The sequence below is a fragment of the Corythoichthys intestinalis genome, chromosome 2, assembly GCF_030265065.1.
Source record: "Corythoichthys intestinalis isolate RoL2023-P3 chromosome 2, ASM3026506v1, whole genome shotgun sequence".
NCBI lineage: Eukaryota > Metazoa > Chordata > Actinopteri > Syngnathiformes > Syngnathidae > Corythoichthys > Corythoichthys intestinalis.
Genome location: NC_080396.1, coordinates 24,113,059 through 24,136,788, shown reverse-complemented (window position 1 = coordinate 24,136,788; position 23,730 = coordinate 24,113,059). Strand labels below are relative to the sequence as shown.

The 23,730-nt window shown below is 38.9% G+C and overlaps 1 protein-coding gene across 2 annotated transcripts in view; it reads left to right on the top strand.

The window, feature by feature from the left end:
• LOC130909360 (proline-rich transmembrane protein 3) overlaps positions 1-23,730 on the top strand; it is a 31,658-nt gene that overhangs the window by 1,148 nt on the left and 6,780 nt on the right. For both annotated transcript variants that reach the window (XM_057825728.1, XM_057825719.1), the window contains 2 exons: positions 18,318-19,041; positions 19,124-19,432. In XM_057825728.1, coding sequence (XP_057681711.1) covers positions 18,372-19,041; positions 19,124-19,432 — 979 coding nt within the window. In that variant the 5' untranslated portion in view covers positions 18,318-18,371. The remainder of the gene's footprint in view (positions 1-18,317; positions 19,042-19,123; positions 19,433-23,730) is intronic.

Below are 23,730 nucleotides of genomic sequence, written 5' to 3'. Positions count from 1 at the left end.
TCTTGTGAGGGAATGACGTCACTTAACAATGGGTTGTTTTAGCATTCTTTTGTATTTGTGTTTAAGTGACCTCAAAGTGCATTTGCGACTTTTTTGTTCATCAAATAATTTTTTTTTCTCAGATTGTTGACTACTTTTATTGTTATAAAAAAAATAATTAAGATTTAACTAGCATTACCTATGCTAGTTGTAGCCTATTAGTGCACTTCATTGCTTTAAGAGATCATTGATCAGTTAATTAAACGCAACAGATAATCAATTAATACACATACACAATCATCAACATTGAAAATGGTATAAGTCCTATAAAATCTATTTAAATTTAGGGGGCCGGCCGTGAATGAGTGTTTAAATGCCAAATGAGTAATTTTTCTAAGCCAATGACGGCAGTCGACGTCTAAACCATTTTAATGACAAGAGCTAGAGGAGAATATTGCATGAATGTACATGCCATTTTGTTTTTATGGCAAAAGTTTATTAATATCTATAGCACCAGCAGTAAGTTTTTCCTCATCCTGGTCTATTGTAGTGTATCAGTTTAAGAAGGGTGTTGGCTTACACATTAGTCATGCCGGTGCTTGTTGAAATATACTTGTTTACCAATCCCAGAAGTGAAACCGAGCACAGCCTACACACAGTTAAGACATGTATGTGTTTATGAATGAAATCGACAATAGACTATTGTTAAATGTTTTAAAAGTAATAGCTAAAAGGTAACAATTGGAAAGAATATTAGTTGAGAGTATAATGAGGGCTTTGGGTTTGCGTCTTCTTTGTCACATCTCTCACACGTCTTCATTTAAACACACAGCTTCTTGGGTTTCATTGGAGTGAATGGGGAACCAAATTGGCCCTGAATAATAACCCAGGAAATTGAAACTGCATAACAACACAGAGAGTGGAAATAGCCATCACACTTAAATGAGCAACAAGTGGAGTCGTGCCTCTGCGCTTGGTTCACAGTACTGTAACAGGTACGCTCAATATGTTGTGTTTGAGTGCAGTTGCAACACATCCACACACGGTTTTGTCTGGTGTCTACATGGTGGAGAATTCACATGTACTCTTCTGAGGAATATTTGAACATATCCTTGAGGGAGAAGGGAACTGGGCTAATGTGCTACTGGATGTCAAGGAGACAGAACTGGCCAGATGAACTCAATTCAGAAGAATAACAACACACCCAGATCCACTGGCAGGACGAAAAAGCTTCATCTCTTTTCCAATGCAGCTTAAAGTTTTACAGCTTGCTTCTGCAGTCTGCGCATGGCCAAGTTGGCGTTTGAGTAAAGTGTAAGACAGACAAATAAAAACCATGCTGTCATTTTTGATTGAGTTGCATGTACTTTGACTACACTAATGGCTTACCTTGGAGCCTTTTTAAACCAGCAGTGTAGTTCAATAGATTCTCTCAGACTGTCCTGCCAGAACTCACAATCTTAAAATGTCAAAACATTGAATGAAAAACAAAAAAAAAATCATGATCAGTATATCAGCAAAGCTTGAGCCTACGTGACTTAGAATTAAGCACAATCCGGGGCTTTTAACAGCTCTGTACCGTGTACAAGTATTTTGCATAATTACATTACCGTAATTTCCCGAATATAACGCGCACTTTTTTCCCCAAAATCAACTTGTAAACTCATGGTGCGCATTATAAACGGGTACATGGATGGAGACAGAAATATATATGTATTACATATATATATATAAACCGATTTTTTTTCATTGACACGGCCACGTTGTGTTGAAGAAAGGTATGCGGCGACCCGTTGCCGGCCATTACGGTACGTGACGTCACCGTTTTGTTTCGGTAATACTTCACTCTAATCGGCCGAATGATTTCGTCTGTGTTAAATTCTGCTTTTTTCACTCTTTATAAAGCACAGAATTTAGTTTCTTGAACTCATTTGAGTCGACGTTTATTGCAGCTCCGCAATTCGGACCATAACAAATGTAAGGACACACACTTCCTGTGTCCGTCAACTATATCGGTCCCTCGGGAAACTCAAACCCAAATAACAATAGTTCCTTTTGTTACTGTCGAGTTGACAGCTATGAGCTCTCACTGATTTACGACTTACGTTCTCACTTTCATTTTACCGTATCAATCCATGGAAGAAACATTTATTCATCATGAGGAAACGAGCAAGTTATACAGCAGCCTTTAAAAGAAAAGTCACATCTGTTTTGTTTTCTCCTAGATTCTGGTAAGTTGGAGAAGTTGTCAAATCATATTATTACCGTAAATATTGTCACTTTACGGTAATGTTTTGAACTACCAATGTGCTATGCTTGTGCTGTGTTTCACCAGTCAGTAAAATGACATCTCTGTATCTGTACACAAGCTCTGTTTTCTTCTAAAATTAGGGTGCTAGATTTTACAAGTACATTTGGGGTGCACATTATACACGGGTGCGCCTTATATTCGGGAAATTACGGTAATGCAAATGCATCACTAATTTTCCAGTGGCAAATGTTCCCCACACAACACTTCACTTTTATTACGCCTTTTATTGCATCCAGCTGCAACAGCGTGAGACTTTTGCTTTACTCTGTTTGAGGACTTTTGATGTGGGTAGTGTCTGTCCCTGACAGTATATGGTGGTTGCACTTGATTTCGCAGCTGTCTAGCATGGTCATGTGTGGTGCATCTCTGGGAATGTGGGGCCACTCTTTAAACACCTGAACATACTTATTCTTACTGTGTATGAGGAAATGTGCAGGTATGGGAATGACTATTGTAGTATTTGAGTTCATCAATGACAGGGGGAAAAAGCAAACAAAAATTAATGGGTTTTCTTTAGGGAGCTGATGTCCAAGAATGTTGTTTCAGTTGAAACACAAAAAATAATTACTGTAAATTTCTTGGAGGGCTACGTAAATCAGATGCAGGTCAGGTCAGGTGCCTTGAGATTAGCGCTGCAACAATTAATCGATTAACTCGAGTATTTGATTAGAAAAAAAAATTGAATTAAATTTTGCTGCTTCGAGTATTCGTTCAATTAGGGTGGCGTTGTAATGGTCTATTTTGAAAGTGTTTGCAATTCGTTTTATTGATTTGGGTGGATACACTGCCTTCTGGTGTTTTTTCTTTTCACATGGCTGAATCCAGCTGCTCCCTGTTAAGACAAACATAGCTAAGTTTTTGTTTGAACTAATGTTTTTTTAATGCATTCGTAATTTAGTACATTTTGTCGTTGTTGGGGGAATATGTGTCTGAACCATTTGTTAAGAGCATTGTAAAAAAAAAAAAAAAAATTAGCATTTTATAGCATGTAAGCTAGCGGACTTTTGCTATGTAAGTTAGCCAATTGTTCTTTTGTTGTACATAGATCCTCATTTATTAATTTTTTATACCGTTTGAGGCTCAGCTCAGGTATTTTAATTTTTCATGTTCCATATTTGATTACTCGATTATTGGAACTAACTACTTCATCGATTAATCGACTACTAAAATAATCGATAGCTGCAGCCCTACTTGAGATACAAGTGAACAGATAGATTTTTCTAGATATAATCAGTCATTCAGCCAATTTTTTTGCCTTGACATTTTTGCAAAAACTTGAGATACAAGGACCTTATAGCGGCTGTGAACTCAATTTTATACCAAACAACAGTTTGCCATATCTTTACAACAACAACAAAAATTAAAAAGAAGTTTGTAGATAATTCACACTCCACTTGAAAAATCAGAGAATTACATTTTTATTTGAAATATACACATAAATCTGGAGGTTAATGCTAACAAACAAGTGTTAAAATGCTTTGTACAATGGATATCACAACCAATTTTTGGGCAGCGACATATGTAGACCGATCTCAATGCTCACATATGTATATTTCTCATCCGCTGTGTAGAACAACGTCGCAATAACAAAACAATGTAAAAAAGGTCACACACAATATATATTTTTATGATGCACAAACTGTTTAAATTCTTCACATTATGTTCAATTGTGTTATCACATATTTTTAAAAAGCTAAATAAAAAAAATTTTAAAAGTCAGGTTTATACATGACTGGTTTATACATGACATTTTTGTTTGTTATTTGAAGAGTCTAGATTTACAAAGCATTTCCATACATTTTAATGGAGAATGTTGAGTCAAGTGTTTTGAATTAGGCGTGTCATATCGCTTGCTTTAATGCAGCGCTGTACTCACATTTGACTGAATACTTATGCTTGGCTTGCTTTTTCAGTGTCCTGGCCATTGCAATGAGGAGCAGTTGAATGCGTTATGAATAAGTGGGTTTACTGCTTGTAAATTATGCAGCCCCAATTTTGGCAAAGTATCAGAAAGCTAACAGTTTATTCCAGGATAGCATTTTAACACTGTTGACCTTTTATTTCTGTGTGCAACATTACGATGTCATAGGGCTCAGGAAATTTGTTCCGGACATCCGTTTGGGTTGGGGATCAAAAGCAAACCACAATTGTTTCTGCATAGCATCTCCTTACAGTGTGACCTTGCTAAGTGGGAGGCAACAAATTCTACACCTCCCCCAGGTGGCGGGACACCACGAGAGAGGCATCTTTAACCAGCTTTGGTCTGTCTTAAAAGCTCAACGAGAGGCTTTGGAGCTAGTTGGGTATCAGCTCTGCTAACAAGCTGTGCAATCATTTACTCTCATGTTTATTTTTTCCAGAATTTATTGAGCTTAAAATAAATAGAATTATTAGATGCGTTTAGAAAACGAAATCTGTAAAATAAATATGAGAACCAATGGAATATTATGGAGGCAATCCCCATGTTATTCCAAGGTGTGGAATTCTTAACGGTCATACCTCCCCCACTACCCCACATACCAAGATAACCGCACTTTCACTCCCTCCCATTTCCCCGCTCCATGTGTTACTTGCTGTGCGTACGCTGCAGCTTTAGAGGACCAAGTCTGTGACCTTTTTTTGAGCAGTCAACTCCAATGTTTGAGTATTTTTGCCGCCTCACTTCTCAGAATGATATCTGGACCAAAATAAATAGATGCCAGGTTTCAACAGACTAGTATAAAACAGTAAGAATTAACATGAAGGACAAAAATTACGTACTTTATTCTTATTTAGCGTTTCACTGTATTCCCAGATCTTCCCAATTAGACATTGTCAGGCACAATGCCTTCAAAATGAAGAGTTTTTATCACTGTACTTGATGAGAAAGAACCATTGCTGCAGTGCTGGGGTGCTCATTACGTGACGTCAATTGCAATCTGACAGTCGATCGCAACGCTATCGTGGCTAAATCGCAGCATTTTTTTCTTTTTATAAAAGCCAAAAAAAGGCTTAAATATATTTTGTTGTCCAATATTGCTGCTGACCTTTTGTAGGTGCTGTATGCAATTTTATCGAATTAACAAAAAAAACAAACAAACAAAAAAAACAGACATAAGCATTAAAGGTGTGCAAAATTTCTGATTCTTAGATTATTCGCGATTCGGCCGTGGAAGATTGGAGAACGATTCACAAACATCCAAATTCCGATTATTGAAATATGCCAAGTAAAATAGAAGTACGACACACTCAGCGCACCACGCGGTCTTCGGTACGCAATTAGGGACGGAGCGAGAGTAGCTAAACATCATGCTTCTCATTACCCGGCCCCTCGGGTAACGCCAATGCTCAACTCACGGCTCTAGCTCAACTCATGCCACGAGATAAAAAAAAAAAAAACAACAACATACTTAACTGCTGCCGAAAAGCTGCTACAAGCCACATTATGTTACGGTAGATATCATTTATATAGGACTAGATGCATTAGAGCTTCGGTATCGTTACCAGCACATCTACAAAAAACTAGATGCGGGCGTTAGTAACGGCCGCCATCTTAAAGCAGTACACTTCCCAGCAAGGCTGTTGTTGCGAACCTTCCAAGCGAACCTAATTAACTTTTTATCTAAAATACTCCTAAATCGGTAAAATATTGACTTGAATCTATCTTTAAAATAGTTTTAAAACTTTTACATGTTGAAAGTAGACAAAAGAGAAATTATGGAATAACAGGAGCAATTTTAACAACTTTAACGGTTGATTCACAACATTAAATTAATTGAAAGTAGTTTAAAGCTGCTGATATAGAATGGGGACTGGAGTTTTTTATTTACTGTTATTTTTGTATATTTGTTTACTGCTATATGTTAACTTGATACTGAAATAGTAGTTTGGTTTACCCTGAGAGGATTTTTGAACAATTAAAAAAAAAAAAAAAAAAAAAGGAGTGGGGTGCATCAATAATCGTTTTATAATCGAATCGGAGCCTCTGAATCGTAATCGTAATCGAATCGTTAGGTGCCCAAAGATTCCCAGCTCTAATAAGCATGTCATCGATCCCATCACTTGATTGATACACAGAGCAGCCAGTCAAATGTATATACTGTATCACATACATCAATGAATATTGAATAAATTCTATATGTATATATACAGTACATATATATATGTATATATAGGGGTAGGCCTGTCACGATAACAAATTTTAGTGTGCGATAATTTATCTAATAAATTATTGCGATATGCGATATTATTGCGCCCCCCCGCCCAATTTTTTTAAACCAATTTACAATGACACAGTGAGAATACAGTATAAATTGATAAATCAAGTACACCCATTTAAAAATGATGAATGTTCATTCTTAAATTCAAAAATACTTTTTAAGAAATCACAACTAAAAACAAGACCTCTTTTAATTAAAAGACAACACTATTAATACCGCACAGAAACACAGAATAAATGTCTTTTTTTCAAGAAAAAAATAAAATTGCACTTAATAACAAGCATTTAGGCAAATGAAAACTTACCCCTCATAGCTTCTGCTATGTCGTTCCATGTGTAATATTCTGATTGGATGTTTTCCGAGGCACCCTGAAGCGCACGCAATGTGACGTGGCAGTGAGAGACACACAGGGCCTATATACATCGGGCGCATCTTCGTTCCGGGTGCGGCACGGCTCTGCGTTGACTGCGTGCCTCGCAGTACGTCAAAAACAGGCAAACATACCGACTGCGTACGGCTGCGGTTCGCCAACTCCGTCCCGTCGTAACGTGGCATTCAAAACAACGACAAACACACGGAGTCTGTACTCATCAGAGAAGCAGAGAGAGGTGGACTTGATTTGATTGAACATTTTTTCCCCGATTAATTTTTTTTTTTTTTTTTTTTTTTTGCTTTTACCATGAGTTTTCGACACTATTTAATTACTGTTTTAAATTACATGACTTGCATATAAAAACTCCCCCATAGCTTGTGCTATGGCGTTCCATGTTTAATATTCTGATTGGATGTTTTCCGAGGCACCCTGAATGCAGGCTACAGTTACGTGCCACAGGTTAAGGAAGTGTTGTTAGCGCCGCGTGTTAATAAAAACAAAGCTGTCAGCACGTCGTGTCTGTGATATCATTGCCAGAAAAACACACATAATAGGACATCTTGCAGCTTCCTTTTCAATGCTGTCCTTATAGTAATGATCTCCTGCATCATAAAGCACTTTGTGACTTTCCACCTCCATGATGAAACGTTCTTCTTCCATGTTCGCTGGTGTTAACTGTAAACCTTGAATAAGACAATGGGCTGTTGACTCCAGGCCTGAATCCGCCCATTTTGACGGATGCGTCTCCGGCAAAAATAGAAAATAGGCAAAACCATCCGGCGGGCTCTGGCACGCCGGAGATGGTCCGCAGTCAATCCGGAGCACTGACACGGCCAGTAGGTATACGTTGAACAATAGGATATAATGGGAACGGATTGGCTCCAGCGCTATTTTTTGCCAGACTCTGACCGAACCTGGAACAAAGATGAATTTTGCGTAGTTGGTAACAAGGAAGCCAAACTTTTAACAGCACGTCTGCCGCACGCGCGCGCACCTGCACTTGTGGTGATGAAATCGCAGCGGGAAAATTACCGCATTCATTTTTATTTACCGTGCGATAAATGGAATTATTGCATATTGCGACAGGCTTTTATAGGGGTAGATCATTTTTACTTGGTCATTTCATTAATAGCTCGCAACATACATTACTGCTGAACTTTGTCTCCTTGAAAAGTAGATCTTGGAGCAAAAAATCTCACATTCAAACAGCCATATGGAACTGAATACATAACCTCAGTCTAATATACATTGTTTTTGCCTACTAGCAGAGGTTAACAATGTAAACTAGGTAAACCTAAAATAAAAAGTCAAAATGCCACTCAATGAATTGATGTTAGCAATGATGTACCACGGCAGTGAATGCAAAAATAATATGTATAGTTTAAAACCCAAAGAGCGTCTATAAAAACTCTGAAATTGAAGGAAATATTTTGCTGCCAACCTGTCTGTACACTGGCAGAGGAAAAAAAAAAATCTCCAAAATCTTCCATGCATTCTCCCTCCTCATCTGCACGTTTCCGTATAACTAAGAGGACAACTTATGAGGACACGTTTGCTGTCTGACAGCACCATTTGACTTACTGGTCCGTTCTGCTGAGTGGACGTCTACTGAAAATGTGATCGTGCAGTTAAATACTGATTAATAGAATATCAAGTACATTTATATCAGGGTTATTATCATACGGTTAAGGCTATACATTTAATAATGTAATTGAGTATACCCATGTATGTATAGTAAAAACAAATGAGATCGGACGCAATTTTATTTAACTCTAACAATCAACAGTGACTCCTCCTGTCCTGTATATTAATGTAGACGTTACATCAATATGGTGATGATTAAGCAATTAGCACCTGCTGTGTTACTGAGTCAGGCGATCGAGTATGTGATCGCGTAATCTGTGTTTCGTTGCCTCACTATTCCATATTGACTGTAAGCGCTTCCTGTTCTGGATAAAGACCATATTGTGCACAAAAGAGTGACGGCATCTCCTCAGCATGCACAGCCCTCTGCAATTGAGTGAACAGAATGATGTGTCCTTTCACCCCCCCAGGGGCAAACATGATAAAAATACCCAAGACTGACTGCACACATCTGCCATCTTCCCCCATGGACTGCCACAAAGGGAGCCAATGTGAGAATACCGTCTCTTTGACGAAGAATTAGTTCCAACTGGGACTGCCTTTGCCAAAAGGTGCAGTTGTTCCATTCCACTGCTTACCTGATTCCAACAAAAAGCATTAAAGAGATCCACCAGCCGTCTGTCTGAGTTTTAATACAGTACTCACTTTTAAGACTCAGTCATTTCAGGCATATGCCTGCCGGAGTTCGTTGGAAAAAGACAGTAACGTGTTTATTAAGAGCCTTTTCTCAATGGGGATGTTGTTTATGTTTGGCTGCTTGCCCATGTGTACTTGAATGAAAAGCGTACTCAAGTGAAAATGGTAGAGCTTAACACACAGTATAGACAGAGGTCTTGGAACATGTCACAAATTTATCCAGGGGTTGAGCTAGGCCCTAATAGTCCTGTTTAAGCATTATGGATCCTAGCTTGATTGACTGAGTTTGGTGTGAAGGAGCATAAGAGCCAATTTACCTTGACCTCGTTAAATACCATATTAGAAAAAAATCTCACTGAAACAAAATATTGGAGAAAGTCTCCCAAATTTCATCTAAAATGACCAACACAAGATTTTAATGTTACACTGTCAATGACTTCCAGTAACTAACAAACAAAATAAGTTGAAATCACTCATTTCTTGACAATGTGCTACTATATCGATTTGGACAACAATATGATATTTGGTTATACTGTAATACAGTTTAACACAAGCAGTTCCATTTCACCCAAAGCAATAGAAATGCTAAGCAACTTTTATGGTTTTGACAATTTTGTCACCAAAATATTTCGGACATTTCAATGAAATCCTGTCACGGCGGGGCACACACGGCTGAACTCAAATGCGCGAGAAGAGAGGATTGCAATGTCCAAAAAATATTTAATTCACAAAAGGAAATGTAAAAACAGGCTTCGGCAAAAACTTATCTTGAATGATGGTGGTGACGTGATGGCCTACTAATCTCCAAAACATTGAAAACGCATTGGCAAAGGGCAACAAACAAGAGGAGTATTTAAGGAGTACAGCTAATGGGAACAGGTGTCGGCACTCAGGTGATTAGGGGAGGAAGACAAAGCTGACTTAAGTGAACATAAAGTAACCTACCAAAATAAAACAGGTTATGGAAAGACTAAATCAATTCCGCTGACGGCGGCTTGTAACAGTACCCCCTCCCCCTCCCCCCCCACTAGGTCCGGCTCCTAGTGCCGAGAAGAGGCAGCACGGTCAAAATCCTTGATGAGGGTCTTGTCCACGATGTAGCTGGCCGGTACCCACGATCTCTCCTCAGGCCCATATCCCTCACAGTCCACCAAGAACTGACGGCCACTGCCGCGGTTGCGGGCAGCCAAGAGCTTTCTGACGGTGTAGACCGGACCGCCGTCCACCATCCTCGGCGGTGGAGGGGGCGCGACAGGCGGCACCAAGGAGCTCTCACACGTGGGCTTGAGTCGGCTAACGTGGAAAGTTGGGTGAACGCAGAGAGACCTGGTCAGGCGAAGGCGGACAGAGACAGGGTTAATGACCTTTGAAATGGGGAAGGGTCCCACAAACCTTGGCGCAAGCTTTTTCGAATCTACTCGCAATGGTAGATCCTTGGTGGAGAGCCATACACGCTGCTCTGGTTTGTATCCCGGTGCGAGACGCTGCCGACGATCCACTGCAGCCTTCATGCGGGCGACCCCCCGCATCAAGACCTTGGAAGCAGCCGCCCACACCCGCCGGCATCTCCTGACCATGGCATGCCCAGATGGCACCCGCACCTCCCTCTCGCAGCTGGGGAACGTAGGAGGCTGGAAGCCCAGGACGCAGTGGAAAGGGGAAAGACCAGTGGCAGCTGTAGGCAGAGATAACCAAAACCATTTCTTTTAATAAAACGGCTTATCTAAAAGATTATGCTATTTATTGATGTTTTGCGTATTGATTGATTTCAATTCGATTGTGCTTAACCTATCGATACCTCGATCTAGATCGATTGATTGTTACATACCTAGTATGCTAGTGTTCGGTTAGAGGATCCTTGAGCAGACACAGGCACGGTGTAGCAATTAAAATACAGTACTTTATTGAATCCCAAAACAAGGTAGTGATTCTTTCTGATCGGGGTAGTCGAATTGGCCTGAGGCGATGAAGCTCGGAAAGATGGCAGGCGTAAAATCTGACGAGGGGCGTGCAAAAACAGGACCTAGGGCGAGAGCAAACTTGTCGTGAGCCGGTGATCAGAGAATTCAATAAGGAATGCTAGATACAACTGACGTAGGAACAACGAGGTGGCGGCGTCCACTCCTTTTAAAGAGGGCTGATTTTCATTGCCATCACCTGTGGCCGCTCCACCCGTCTGACGCCCAGCTTGTGATCAGAATAAAAACACGCATAAATGCCCAAGGTGGGCCAGGGCTCAGGGGGGAGGGGCAGAGGCCCTAACAGCCAGATGCCCAGTCATGTAACAAACAGTGATCCCTCAATTATCACTGTTAATGGGGACAAGAACCGACCGTGTAAAATGAAAAATTGCATAGTAGTGTCACCCCTCCAATTTTTAATTTTTTGCGTATATATAATATCAATAAGTGTATATACTGCGTATCACAAAAGTGAGTACACCCCTTGGATTTCCGCAGATATTTATATCTTTTCATGGGACAACACTGAAAAAAATGACACTTTGACACTTTGAAAAGTAGTCTGTGTGCAGCTTATATAATAGATTTAATTTATTTTCCCCTTAAAATAACTCAAAATATAGCCATTAATATCTAAACCCCTGGCAACAAAAGTGAGTACACCCCTTAGTGAAAGTTGTCAATATTAACATACAACATGTCAACTGTCAATATTCTGTTCACCACTATTATCCAGAACTGCCTTTACTCTCCTGGGCATGGAGTTGACCAGAGCTTCACAGGTTGCCACTGGAATGCTCTTCCTTTTCTCCATGATGACGTTGCAAAGCTGCCGGATATTTGAGACTTTGCGCACCTCCACCTTCTGCTTGAGGATCCCCCAAAGATGTTCTATTGGGTTCAAGTCTGGAGACATGCTTGGCCAGTCCATCACCTTTACCCTCAGCCTCTTCAGTAAAGCAGTGGTCATCTTGGAGGTGTGTTTGGGGTAATTGTCATGCTAGAACACTGCCCTGCGACCCAGTTTCTGGAGGGAGGGGATCATGCTCTGGAGCAGTATTTCACAGTACATGTTGGAGTTAATGTTTCCCTCAATGGAATTTAACTCTCCAACACCTGCAGCACTCATGCAGCCCCAGACCATGACATTCCCACCACCATGCTTGACTGTATGCATGACACACTTATCTTTGTACTCCTCACCTGGTCGCCGCCACACATGCTCGAGACCATCGGAACCAAACAAATTAATCTTCGTCTCATCAGACCATAGGACATGGTTCCAGTAATCCATGTGGTTTGTTGACATGTCTTCAGCAAACTTTGCGGGCTTTCTTGTGTACTGTCTTCAGAAGAGACTTCCTCCTGGGGTGACAGCCATGCATACCAATTTGATGTAGAGTGCGGCGTATGGTCTGAGCACTAACAGGCTGACCCCCCACCTCTTCAATCTCTGCAGCAATGCTGACAGCACTCCTGCGACGATCTTTCAAAGAAAGCATTTGGATGTGATGCTCAGCACGTGCGCTCAGCTTCTTTGGACGACCAACCCGAGGCCCGTTCCGAGTGGACCCTGCTCTTTCAAAACGCTGGATGATCTTAACCACTGTGCTGCAGCTCATTTTCAGGGTGTTGGCCATCTTCTTCTAGCCTTGGCCATCTTCTTGTAGCGCAACAATACGTCTTTTAAGATCTTCAGAGAGTTCTTTACCATGTGGTCCCATGTTGGAACTTTCAGTGACCAGTATGAGAGAGTGTGAGAGCTGCTCTACAAATTTGAACACCCCTCCCTATGCACACCTGGACTTAGTAACACTAATGCATCACATGGCATTTTGGAGGGAAAATGACAAGCAGTACTCAATTTGGACATTTAGGGATGCAGTTTCTAAGGGGTGTGCTCACTTTTGTTGCCACGGGTTTAGATATTAATGGCTATATTTTGAGTTATTTTGAGCGGAAAATAAAATAACTCTTTTATATCCGCTGCACACAGACAGCTTTTCATTGTGTCAAAGTGTCATTTTGTCAGTGTTGTCCCATGAAAAGATATACTTAAATATCTGCAGAAATGCGAGGAGTGTACTCACTTTTGTGATCCACTGCAAAACCCTATAAATAGATTTGTTATCATTAGAACTTTAAAAAATAGCTTAAAACATGTGAATGAAGTATAAATAAATAACATTCATAAAATAACTCATGAATAATACGTACTCTACATTCTCTCACTCTCTCATATGATACACAGATCTGTGTAAGTGTGCATAAATACGTTGATGTAAATAAAGTGTACATTATTATGTTTTTAGTAGAGATGCACGATAATATCGGTCACTGATAATTATCGGCCGATAATGGCAATTATGACGTCACACAGATAATCCAGATAAAACGAAATTCAACTGATAATGCAATCCGATAATTATATATTTGATTTAGCCTCCAAATGTGCGCAATCAACAGTTTTGTCCAATTCTGCTAGTTTTAAGGAGGTGTTTTTGCAGTGTAGTAATGTGATATATGTTACGAATGGCTTACTTTTAAAGGCATTTTTGTGCAACTTGGGTGTTTACTCTCTAAGTAATGGTTGCCAAAAGCTTACCATTACACAACGTCATTGCCATTGTTTAGTTGTTGGAATTTACTACTTGTTCACATTTGATGTGGAAAAAAATAGCACTAAATTACATTTTTGCACAGTAACATTTGATCTTTGTATACTTAAAAATTTTACACAATTATTTGAATAGAATTATCGGAGTGACATTATCGGTTATCGGGTGGAAGGGGCAGGAAATTATCGGTTATCGATATCGGCTGAAAAATGTATTATTGTGCACCACTAGTTTTTAGAACTCTTTTAAATAACTTTTTTTTTTTTTTTAATCCGCAATGCACTGAAGGCGCGAAAGTTGAGCCGCGGAGTAGCGAGGGATCACTGTTCAACAATAATACCTGCACTTCACATTCACATTTTGTTTTTCAGTAATGCATACTATGATACGATCAACATTCAATAGCTGCAGCCTGAATTACCTATATCCATATGAAGAGTCCACTGAAAGAAGTAAACATTTAAAAAATATTGGCTAATCAATCAAACCTAAAATTTTAATAATACTAATACAAGGTTAATAAATTAATTTGTTTCTCAATAAATTTGTTTACAATGTAGGTGTGATTGATTAACCAATATTTTTAACCCTATATTGCCAAATGTATCACATTTGATACACCTAAAATTTCATGATTTTGAGACTAATTCAGAATTTTGACATTTCTTTTTGAAAAAAAAAAAAAGATGGATGCAAGTCAACGCATGCATCTGCAGGTTCCATGAAAAAAACCAAACAGGATTTAGCAAAGGTTATTGATATCTGAGCGCTTATTACACATATTCATTTTGACTTTTCTTTTTACAAATTTGAAAAAAAGGTTTCATTAGGACCTTATTTTTCAAATTTTGGGATTCTCTGATAATTGCTTCATATTGCTGGCATGATTAAATTAAGCCAACATTTTACTTTTTTCAGTGTAGCATCCTGATAACTCTCTTTTTGTTTAATCTTCATTGACAGTTCCTTTTTACCAGCCTTGCCTTCCTGCTCTAAATTTAACCGTCACGCGTTCTTCTCGTTAGGGTTTTGTCCCTCCATCCGCCTGCGGTACTCTACTCTGTCAGTTACATCTCATCACCATGCCTTCTCCACCTTCTTTGCTATTACAGTGCTGGTTCACACCCCTTTACCCTGTCCTGAATAACACCACACTTTTGTTCACATTGCCTGTTTCCCCTTGTCTACAGCTGTATCTTCGCTGGCCAAATTCAACAATGATCTGGGGCAGGAATCTGCTGTATGAGAATAGGAATAGAGGAAAGGAAAGATAAACTAGACAGGAGCCAATGAGCTTGGGAATAAAAGTGACTGAGACTGGAAGCAAAATAAACTGAGGTTATACTGTTGTGCAGCACACTTATATTTCTGGACTCACGGTTATTTTCCTTGCATACCGTATTTCTCTGTATAGGTGATTTTATGATTGTAATTTTCAGACCACTGTCGACGTCATTCACGCTTTGGGACTGAGCCGTCCTTTTTCCAAGTGTAGATTAATCCACCGCCTTATATGAGCTCAGGAGCATAGAAAGTGCAGGTCCTTGCAAACTGAGCGAGTCGTCACACCTGTCAATGATGCCTTAGTGAGTCATTGGCTATAGAATGAGTTCTCCCACAGGCCTCCACACATACACACACTCACAGTCTGCAGTGTTTTCTGCTCCTAAGTTTCGCATGGTCTTCTGCTCGGGGGGGTTTCTTCTATTGTGAGTCATAGATAGAGGCCAGTGAGAGCAAGGGAGGTTTACGTAAGCAACTTGCTAAAATAGGCTGAAATTAGTTTTGGGGAAGTGGGAAGGGCAGCTGTTATTTGTTTTGCAATTAAGGATTGGGTAATCTTTGAGACTTTAGGTGTTTCTTTGCATCATTGAACTCTTAGTGTGACTGACTGCTTTGAACAAATTGTCAGTTAAAAAACATTAAGAAAATGTGTCAAATTAATGAGTCAGAAAGATATAATTTAGGGGCGTACACTTGATATGAAAAAATAAACATTGATACACTGTATATTGTAACAAAATCATTAATTTAAAAATTCTTGCAGCTTTACACAGACATTTCTGGGAAAGTTGTATTGGGTTAATTTTGTCTACACTTATAGATTAGTAGAATTTTTCTTTCATCACAGACAGTTGTTTAAGGTTTTTTTTTATATCGGGCATGTGGCGAAACATGTCCGTTAATTAAAAACAACCAAAACCAATTGTCTGTGATAAAAGAAAAAATCAATTAATTTCTGGGAAAGGTTTCTTAAATAAAGCTAATGTCTCCTTACTTACTCTGTATTGTGGAAGTATACAACTGACATCCCTGTGTGGCTACTTGTGATTTGCAATACTGTAAAACTGGAGTTTCACTCAACTGACCTATTGTTTTATATGGTCTACAATTGCTTTTTCGCAAAATTGATAATACAGATTCATAATACACAGTTAGCGTTGTTTAATGAGTTCCAACTTAAACTGTAAGTCATAAGTCGGCTTTATTGTCAGCTTCATCATATGCACATACAAATAAAACAAAATTGCGTTTCGCTGTCCCTATGAAAGACACATAACATAGGACTAACATAAGTGACACATACATACATTGGACCATGAACATGACTGGTAACAAAATAATAATAAAGTGATGTAGTGACAGGCAAGGATGTAGGTTTGGTCTCAATGTTGGTAGGGACGATATAACAGCATAACATTTTGCTGTGGATGGGACATTAATAAGACTAAACAGATTGGGTGAACGGCGGTCAGGGCTACTTCTAAGCAGCTTCCTACTCGAGTTTTGCAGGTTAGCAAATTTACACAGTTTAATGCGATGCTAACTTTGATGCAGGTTGGACTTTCAGTAGCAAAATTAGTGGTGTGTTTCCTACCTCCACAACATTGGCATCTTTTTAAATGACTTAAATGGATGCTGCTGGCCGAAAAAAACTTCTAATATCCCTCGTCTTCGAAGAGGGTTGTGGAGGCGGCATGTTGTGGACATATATTCCTATCGGGCTGTGTGAGTGTGAGCATGCGTGTGTGTGTCGGGGGGTGGGGGGGTGGGGTTTCAAGTCATCAGCCAATCAAACATGCGTTTGAGGAAAAAAAACATGGAATGGCACATTCAGCAAGTGAAAAAGGGGTAAATGTAAGTCTGAAAATAATGAAAATAATTCACTTAATAATCGTAGGGTCAATGCTATTGTGACAGCATATGGGAAGACAATATAAATTACCTATATAACTGAACACATTATCTAATGCAAATTAAAAAGGGAAACACATGCAAAAAGTATTTTGAGGCAATGAAAAGGCAGTAAAGACTCAATAAAAACACAAATAGTAAGTACTTGCAAGTTTTACCGAAGAGCACATGTATTGGACGTCTTGCAGCAAAGAAGGAATTGCAGTCCCCCGGTAGTATTTGTCACCTGACAGTGACAATCTACGTCATCACCCCGAGCGTCCATAAAACATGGCGCCCTCAGTAGGTCAAAACAGGTACTAAATATTATAGATTTTTAAATCAATGGCAATATTTCATGTGTTCCTAATAATATATTTTAGTAAAAGAGAAAAATTAGGCTCATTAGAGCACACAAGTCTTTAAGTCTGAGGTTCCCTATAAAAAAATCAACAAAAACTAATTTAATATGGTGTAGGTCCGCCTTTTGCGGCAATTACAGCCTCAAATCTCTGAAATATTGATTCATACAACTTGTGAATTGTCTCCGAAGGAATTTTAAGCCATTCTTCAGTTAGAATACCCTGAACTCCTTTAGAGACGATGGCGGTGGAAATCGAAGTCTTAATTGAATCTCTGAAACTGACCACAAACGCTCAATAATGTTGAGGTCTGGGGATTGTAGCATAGGAGATGCTCAACTTCATTAGAATGTTCCTTATGCCATTCTTTAACAATGATGTTCAATGATTATGATGCCAAAATGTTAGGTGTTTCCATTATTTTGTCCTACCCCTGTATATTCCATTTACTTTGCCTCGATTCATTTTCTTTAAAAGGTTTCTTCCTAAGTTTACAAATATGATATGTATACACTTTTTTTTACTGCTACTGGTAGAGCAATACATTATTTTTATTGCTCTTAATTCCTGGGGTGATAAAGGTTTAGAACCACTGATTTAAAGTTGAATGTTTACTAGTTGCTTATCATGTTTTGGGCAGTAAATGGTGGCAAGCTATCCCCAGTTCATTAAGCGAGTGGAAACATTGAATGATACAGTTAGCACAGTCGTTTGCAAAGTAGGCTGTTCTATCCTCAAGTAGAACAAATTGCTGTACTGACTTATCTAAAATCTGGCAGACGAATAGTCTAAATCCTCACATCAGCAGTCAATTAGTGGCTTGGCGCTCCTGTAAAAGAGAAGAGATTTTCATCGCCAGAGATAGTTGACCATTTTAGCAGCAGTGCAGAGAAGCCTTACAGAAAATGTGACTAACATCACATTAATTTCATCACGTCAGTGTTGCATATTGTACTGCCAACCACTAGTGCTGTTAAAATAATACTCAAATTCTAAAACAATGTTCTAATGTGATCACAGAAAAATGCTGAAAACGCTTGTTTTTTCTTTCTTACAACAGAAACCCATTGTAAGGATTATGTAACAGCAAAAGGCACTGCTTGCTACTAAGGCCATGGCTTTCGTGCCACTCCTTACTGTAAGCTTCCTCATCTCTTCCCTCCATCCATGTGATGCCCGAGTCATCATTGGTGGACCACCATCCTTTTCTCCTAAAGACTCTCAACCATTCAAGCGAGCAGATGGAAACTGGTCCTCTTTTCCTCTCAGCGGACATAATGACGTGCCAGCTGAGGTTACAGCGCGGGATCGGCTGACAGAATACAAAATACACTGGGCTGCCTCTACTATGTCAACCCTTTCTTCTCGTGTACTCAGCCGTAGGACAAACACGAGTCAAGTGAGTGTTATCGGGCCTGGGATGGTCTCAACTAGGCCGCCACTCAGTGGGACTTTGGAGAAAGAAAAAGCCTTGACATCTGTGCTCAGTTCACCCTCCGGTGACAAACCAGTGACATCTAGCAGTCTACTTAAAGAGACAAGTGATTTAAAGGAACTTGGTTCAGGTAGTACAACATTGATGCTTGAAACGGAGGAAGTGCTCACGTCTGTGCCAACCACTACTGATAAAATGGCACAGTATCAACCACCAGCACAGACTAAAATAGCTGATGTGCGCAATTCATCGGTGGACACTCAAACTGTGGCGCCTCCAACAACTGTGCCCAGAGCTGCGCTGTTTCCCGTAGTAACCCAGGCCACGCCTCCTACCATTGTATTGCCAGGTGAGGAACTGGATATTAATTAGCCCCTCCCTTAACATGTGCTTTTCCACTTCACAGTTGTGTATTATTTTCCAATTCTCAGGTGATTTGACACCTTCCACTGACGGAAAGCATGAGTCAGAGGTTGCGCTGACTTTAAACAGACCTTCCACCACCACGGACGGCTCCAATGGAAAACAACCGCTAACTCCCAGAGAGCCAGTTAGCAATCAAAGCAAGATTTCTCTTTCAAAAATGGTGACAGAGAAAGTCGCTGCAACAACTGCAGCTAGTATCCTAAAAACAACTGGAATGGATGAGAAAATATCAACCAGAGCAGCAAGTAAACCCAACAAAAGTGCACATCAGGAGACAAACAGAGCAACTGCAACTGTCAAACCAACACCAACAGGTACTTGCAGAATGTGCACAAGTTGACCATTTTCATTAAAAAAAATCTATCAACTGAGCGATAGATAGATGAAAGAAGGTATGAGTAGGAGGTGCAGGGTGGGATGAAAGGGAAGGAAATAACTGGAATCCCTGGCAAACAGGCATGCAAGTGGAAAGTGGGTTCAGGAAAAAAAGGACTTTTGGGAATACAGACGCAATGGGTTGGGAATAACGTATAGAAACTCAGACAATGAAGTTGGTAATGAAAAGCAGATGTCAAGTAAATTGAATCATGGTTTTCAGAAAGGAATATGGAAAAAGGAAAGTGTGACATATAGGACATGACTAGGGACCAACGTGGTAATGGCATTTTGTTTTATTCCATCGCCACATGTACACATAAAATACCGTGCATGGTAACTATGCACCTGGTTAGAGGAAGAATCCAAGGTTAAACACAACCAGCTGTGCTTTGTGGAATGTAAGATCACACCCATGTTAGGATTATGTTAAAAGAAGGAAGTCAAACAGTTTGACCTAAATTGAGAAGTGTCCCCAATAGCTTTGTGAGTGTTTCATGTAACAGGAGGACACAACATAAGAAAAAGATGTTAGTGGTGAACAGTATTGGGCACGTTACTTTAAAAAAGTGATTAATTATAGTTACTCGCTACTTCTTCCAAAAAGTAACTGAGTTAGTAACTGAATTAGTCTATAGCAAAAGTAACTAGTTACCAGGGGAAGTAATTATTTCCGTTACTTTAAAAAGAAGTTGTTGTATGTCAAAGAAATGGAAATTTTCTGAGCAGTTTAATAGAGAAGAACAGACAGGTAGTTGTTATAGAACCTTGCATATTTATTGCACCTCACCAGCAACAGATTTCTCCTACACTTGAAGTGCAACAAAAATAAACAGTAAATAATATAATAAAATAACAATCAGCAGTAATCAACATAAAGTGAGTTTAATCAATTAAATCTAACTCTCACAACCTGAGACAACCGGTGAAGTAGACATAGCCTCCTGTACTTCAAGTATTTTGACTTGAAATAGTGTTTATATCTCCACCTCGTAAAGGACAAATTTACCTCTGAATGCTCTGCCATCATATTCAGATTCAGAATATTTATTGTCATCCCTCTGCATCTGTTTTGCGTGTGTGTGTTTGCCGCACGCGCTGTTCCGGTTTGTGTGTGAAAACACCGGCTCTGATTGGCTTACCATGACACATGACTCTAACCCTCAGCCAATCACAATCACTTCCATCGCATCTATCCAGATGGTGCATTCAGGTAGCCTCGTCCCCCTACTCCTCCCGTCACCCTCAAAGCGTCTGCCGTCCTCAAGATGGAAGCAGCATTCTTGCTGGCTGACAGGGGGGGATGGGAAAGAGGCTAGCATGCAGGTGTAGCAAAAACAGAAACGTTAGCAAGCTTTGGAAAGCATTGTCTAATTGAATGAGCAGGAACAAACAGCCTGAAGTCATAAGAAGTACCTGCTGTAATATTCTGATACAGAACCACCGAGGCACTCTAAAGTGCACAACTCGCCAATATTGTTTTGCCCACATGATGCGGGAGTGAGTTAGAGACACGGCCTGCCGAGAGCCGTACGTTTGTGTTAATGTTGAAGTTATATGTGCCATTAAAGAAACAGAGTGCCAGCACGTCCTGTGTGATATATCTTTGCTCAGAAAAAGAACAAAACAAAAAAACGTGCGCTATTCTCGAACCTGCACACACCCCAAGTCTTGGATGACAAATAAACAGAGCAAAGTAGACTCGCTACGGCTGGTAGTTTCTTCAATTTATTCAGAGTAAGAAACGCACCGCTTTTGACGGTCAGTAACGGTAACGGCGGAAAAAATAATTAGTTAGATTACCCCGTTACTGAAAAAAAATAACGCCGTTATTTCGAACGGAGTTATGCCCAACACTTGTGGTGAACAGTGAGTTCTCATGCTGATGGGTGAGTCAGGTCCTTCATGTGGCTAAAGTAAAAAAGAAGATTGTTTGACAGCTTCAAGCTGTCGTCTGTCAAACTCAAAATATGTGTAGAGGCTGACATGGCCATAAATCAGCCCTGTGGAATCATACATCTTTTGTCTCTCAAATAGTTGTCTGTCATAGTGCATTCCCAGAAATGCAATAAAGAAATAAAATGGCATGTGTTAAAACCTGAACATGACCGATTAGGATGCAATATACCATATAATCCTGTAAAAAGGTTGCATTGTTCTTAGGCGTTATGTAATATGGGTGCCTTGTCATTAATTATATAATGTAATATAATTAAACTGCGTAATTACTGATTTTCCAAAGAGGATATACTGTACTTTGGATTATGTCTGACATGTTAATGATCATGATTGCCATATAATGGGATCTAAGATTTATCTGATGTTTTGCCTTTCTATGAAATTACCTACAAAATTATTTGACCATTATATCACAGCAGTCACTGCAATGGTTTAAAATGGTTCTCCTGACCCTATGAACTGGGATTATCAGGCATCATGTAGTGGAAATTACAGTGTTGTGGGTTTACTTCATGACACTCACAATCATTAATTAGAAATTTTATTTGATTATCTAGTCTTCTTCCTTTGTTGGAATCATATTTAAACCGTGCGTGATGAGCTGCATTTACAAATCTGTAATATAACTGGATTAAACCAGATGCTTCCTCGTTGCTATTTTGGTGGTCAACTACACCCCTCTAGTGGCTTAAACACCACATTTTAAATGTCTACTGTTTCGTCAGAGTTCTGTTTATTATATCATACCTGTTAACCCGAGGCCATTGGCAATCTTACAAATAGTGGCGTATGCCCTTACAAATTGGTGACTAATTTTACAACGTTTTATATAGCGTGCAACATGAAACAAAACTAAAACTCAATTTTTAAAGAAAAATATGAATGTATTGGTAATATTGTCACATATAACCTGGTGCAATCAAAGAACAATCAATATCTTCAGCTACATCATGATTACTAAAATTTAAGAGTGACTTTAGTTATAATTATATGTAGCACTTTTGGCAATTTCTATCATGTCTTTTGATGGCTGCACTTCATGGCACTAAAGCTCGCAATTCAGTTAGACTTGAAGGTAGTTTGTTAGTGTTTCCAATTATAAATTAAAAAGGTCAATTGATAAAATTAACTTACAGATGCAATCTTTGAGTCAGGGAACATTTCTTTTGCTAATTCTGAGAAGTGATCAGCAATAGTTGCAGGCAAATTGTGTTCGGCAACAAATTGGCAGAATAAAATCTCCGCTTTCGGCACTTTTCATTCTGCAGACTGCATCATTATGACCAGTGTTGTTAATCTTACTTTTAAAAAGTAATTAATTACCGTTACAAATTACTTCTCCCAAAAAGTCATTGAGTTAGTAACTCAGTTACCTGAATGTAAGAGTAAAGTTACTTGGCAAAGTAACTGGTGTTGCCTTTCATGTTTTTTTTTGTCCTTTTTTTTTTTTTTTTTCATTAAAAAAAAAAAAAACATAGTAACATTTGCTATGTTTTAATGTTGTTGTAATGTATGTTTTATGTTTTATGTTTATGTCTTTTAATGTTGTGAATCAACCGTTTAAGTTGTTAAAATTGCTCCCGTTTTTGCATTAGCTCCCTTCTGTCTACTTCGACATGTGAAAGTTTTAAAACTGTTTCATCATTTAAAGATAGATTAAAGTCAAGATTAGTAATCGAGTAATCGACTGAAAATTCTATCGAGTAATCGGATAAAACATATATTTTTAGGTGAAGAGCAATTATAAATATACATGAGAAAACAAGACATTTCATCTAATATTGGACCATTTCCAGTCAATGAATGTCTTTATTTTCGATGTACATTGTTGAAAACAGCCAACGATTTCATCTCAGATGTAACTAGAATAATAAAAAAGACTAATTCACTGCTTTCACTCAAAAAACTTTTAGATCTTATAAAAAAAAAATATATATATATATATATATATATATATATATATATATATATATATATATATATATATATATATATATTTCTTACCTAAAAATGCCGTTACGCTTTGTAACACACATCACTTAAAAGTGAGGTGTTTTTCCCATGTGTTTCAATTGAATTTCTATTTGTGTAAAGCTGTTTTTAAGTTCTAGTTAAGTTTTAAGTTAGTCTCAACTGTAAATCCTGAAAGGATTTTGAGTTTTTGCAGTGTTCAAAATAAATGTATGATACCTGCTGTATTGGAGCACATTAGGGACCAGTGCTACTTGGTGTTTTATCCAGCAATGACTACTGAGCTAAAATTGACAGTTGGCATTAT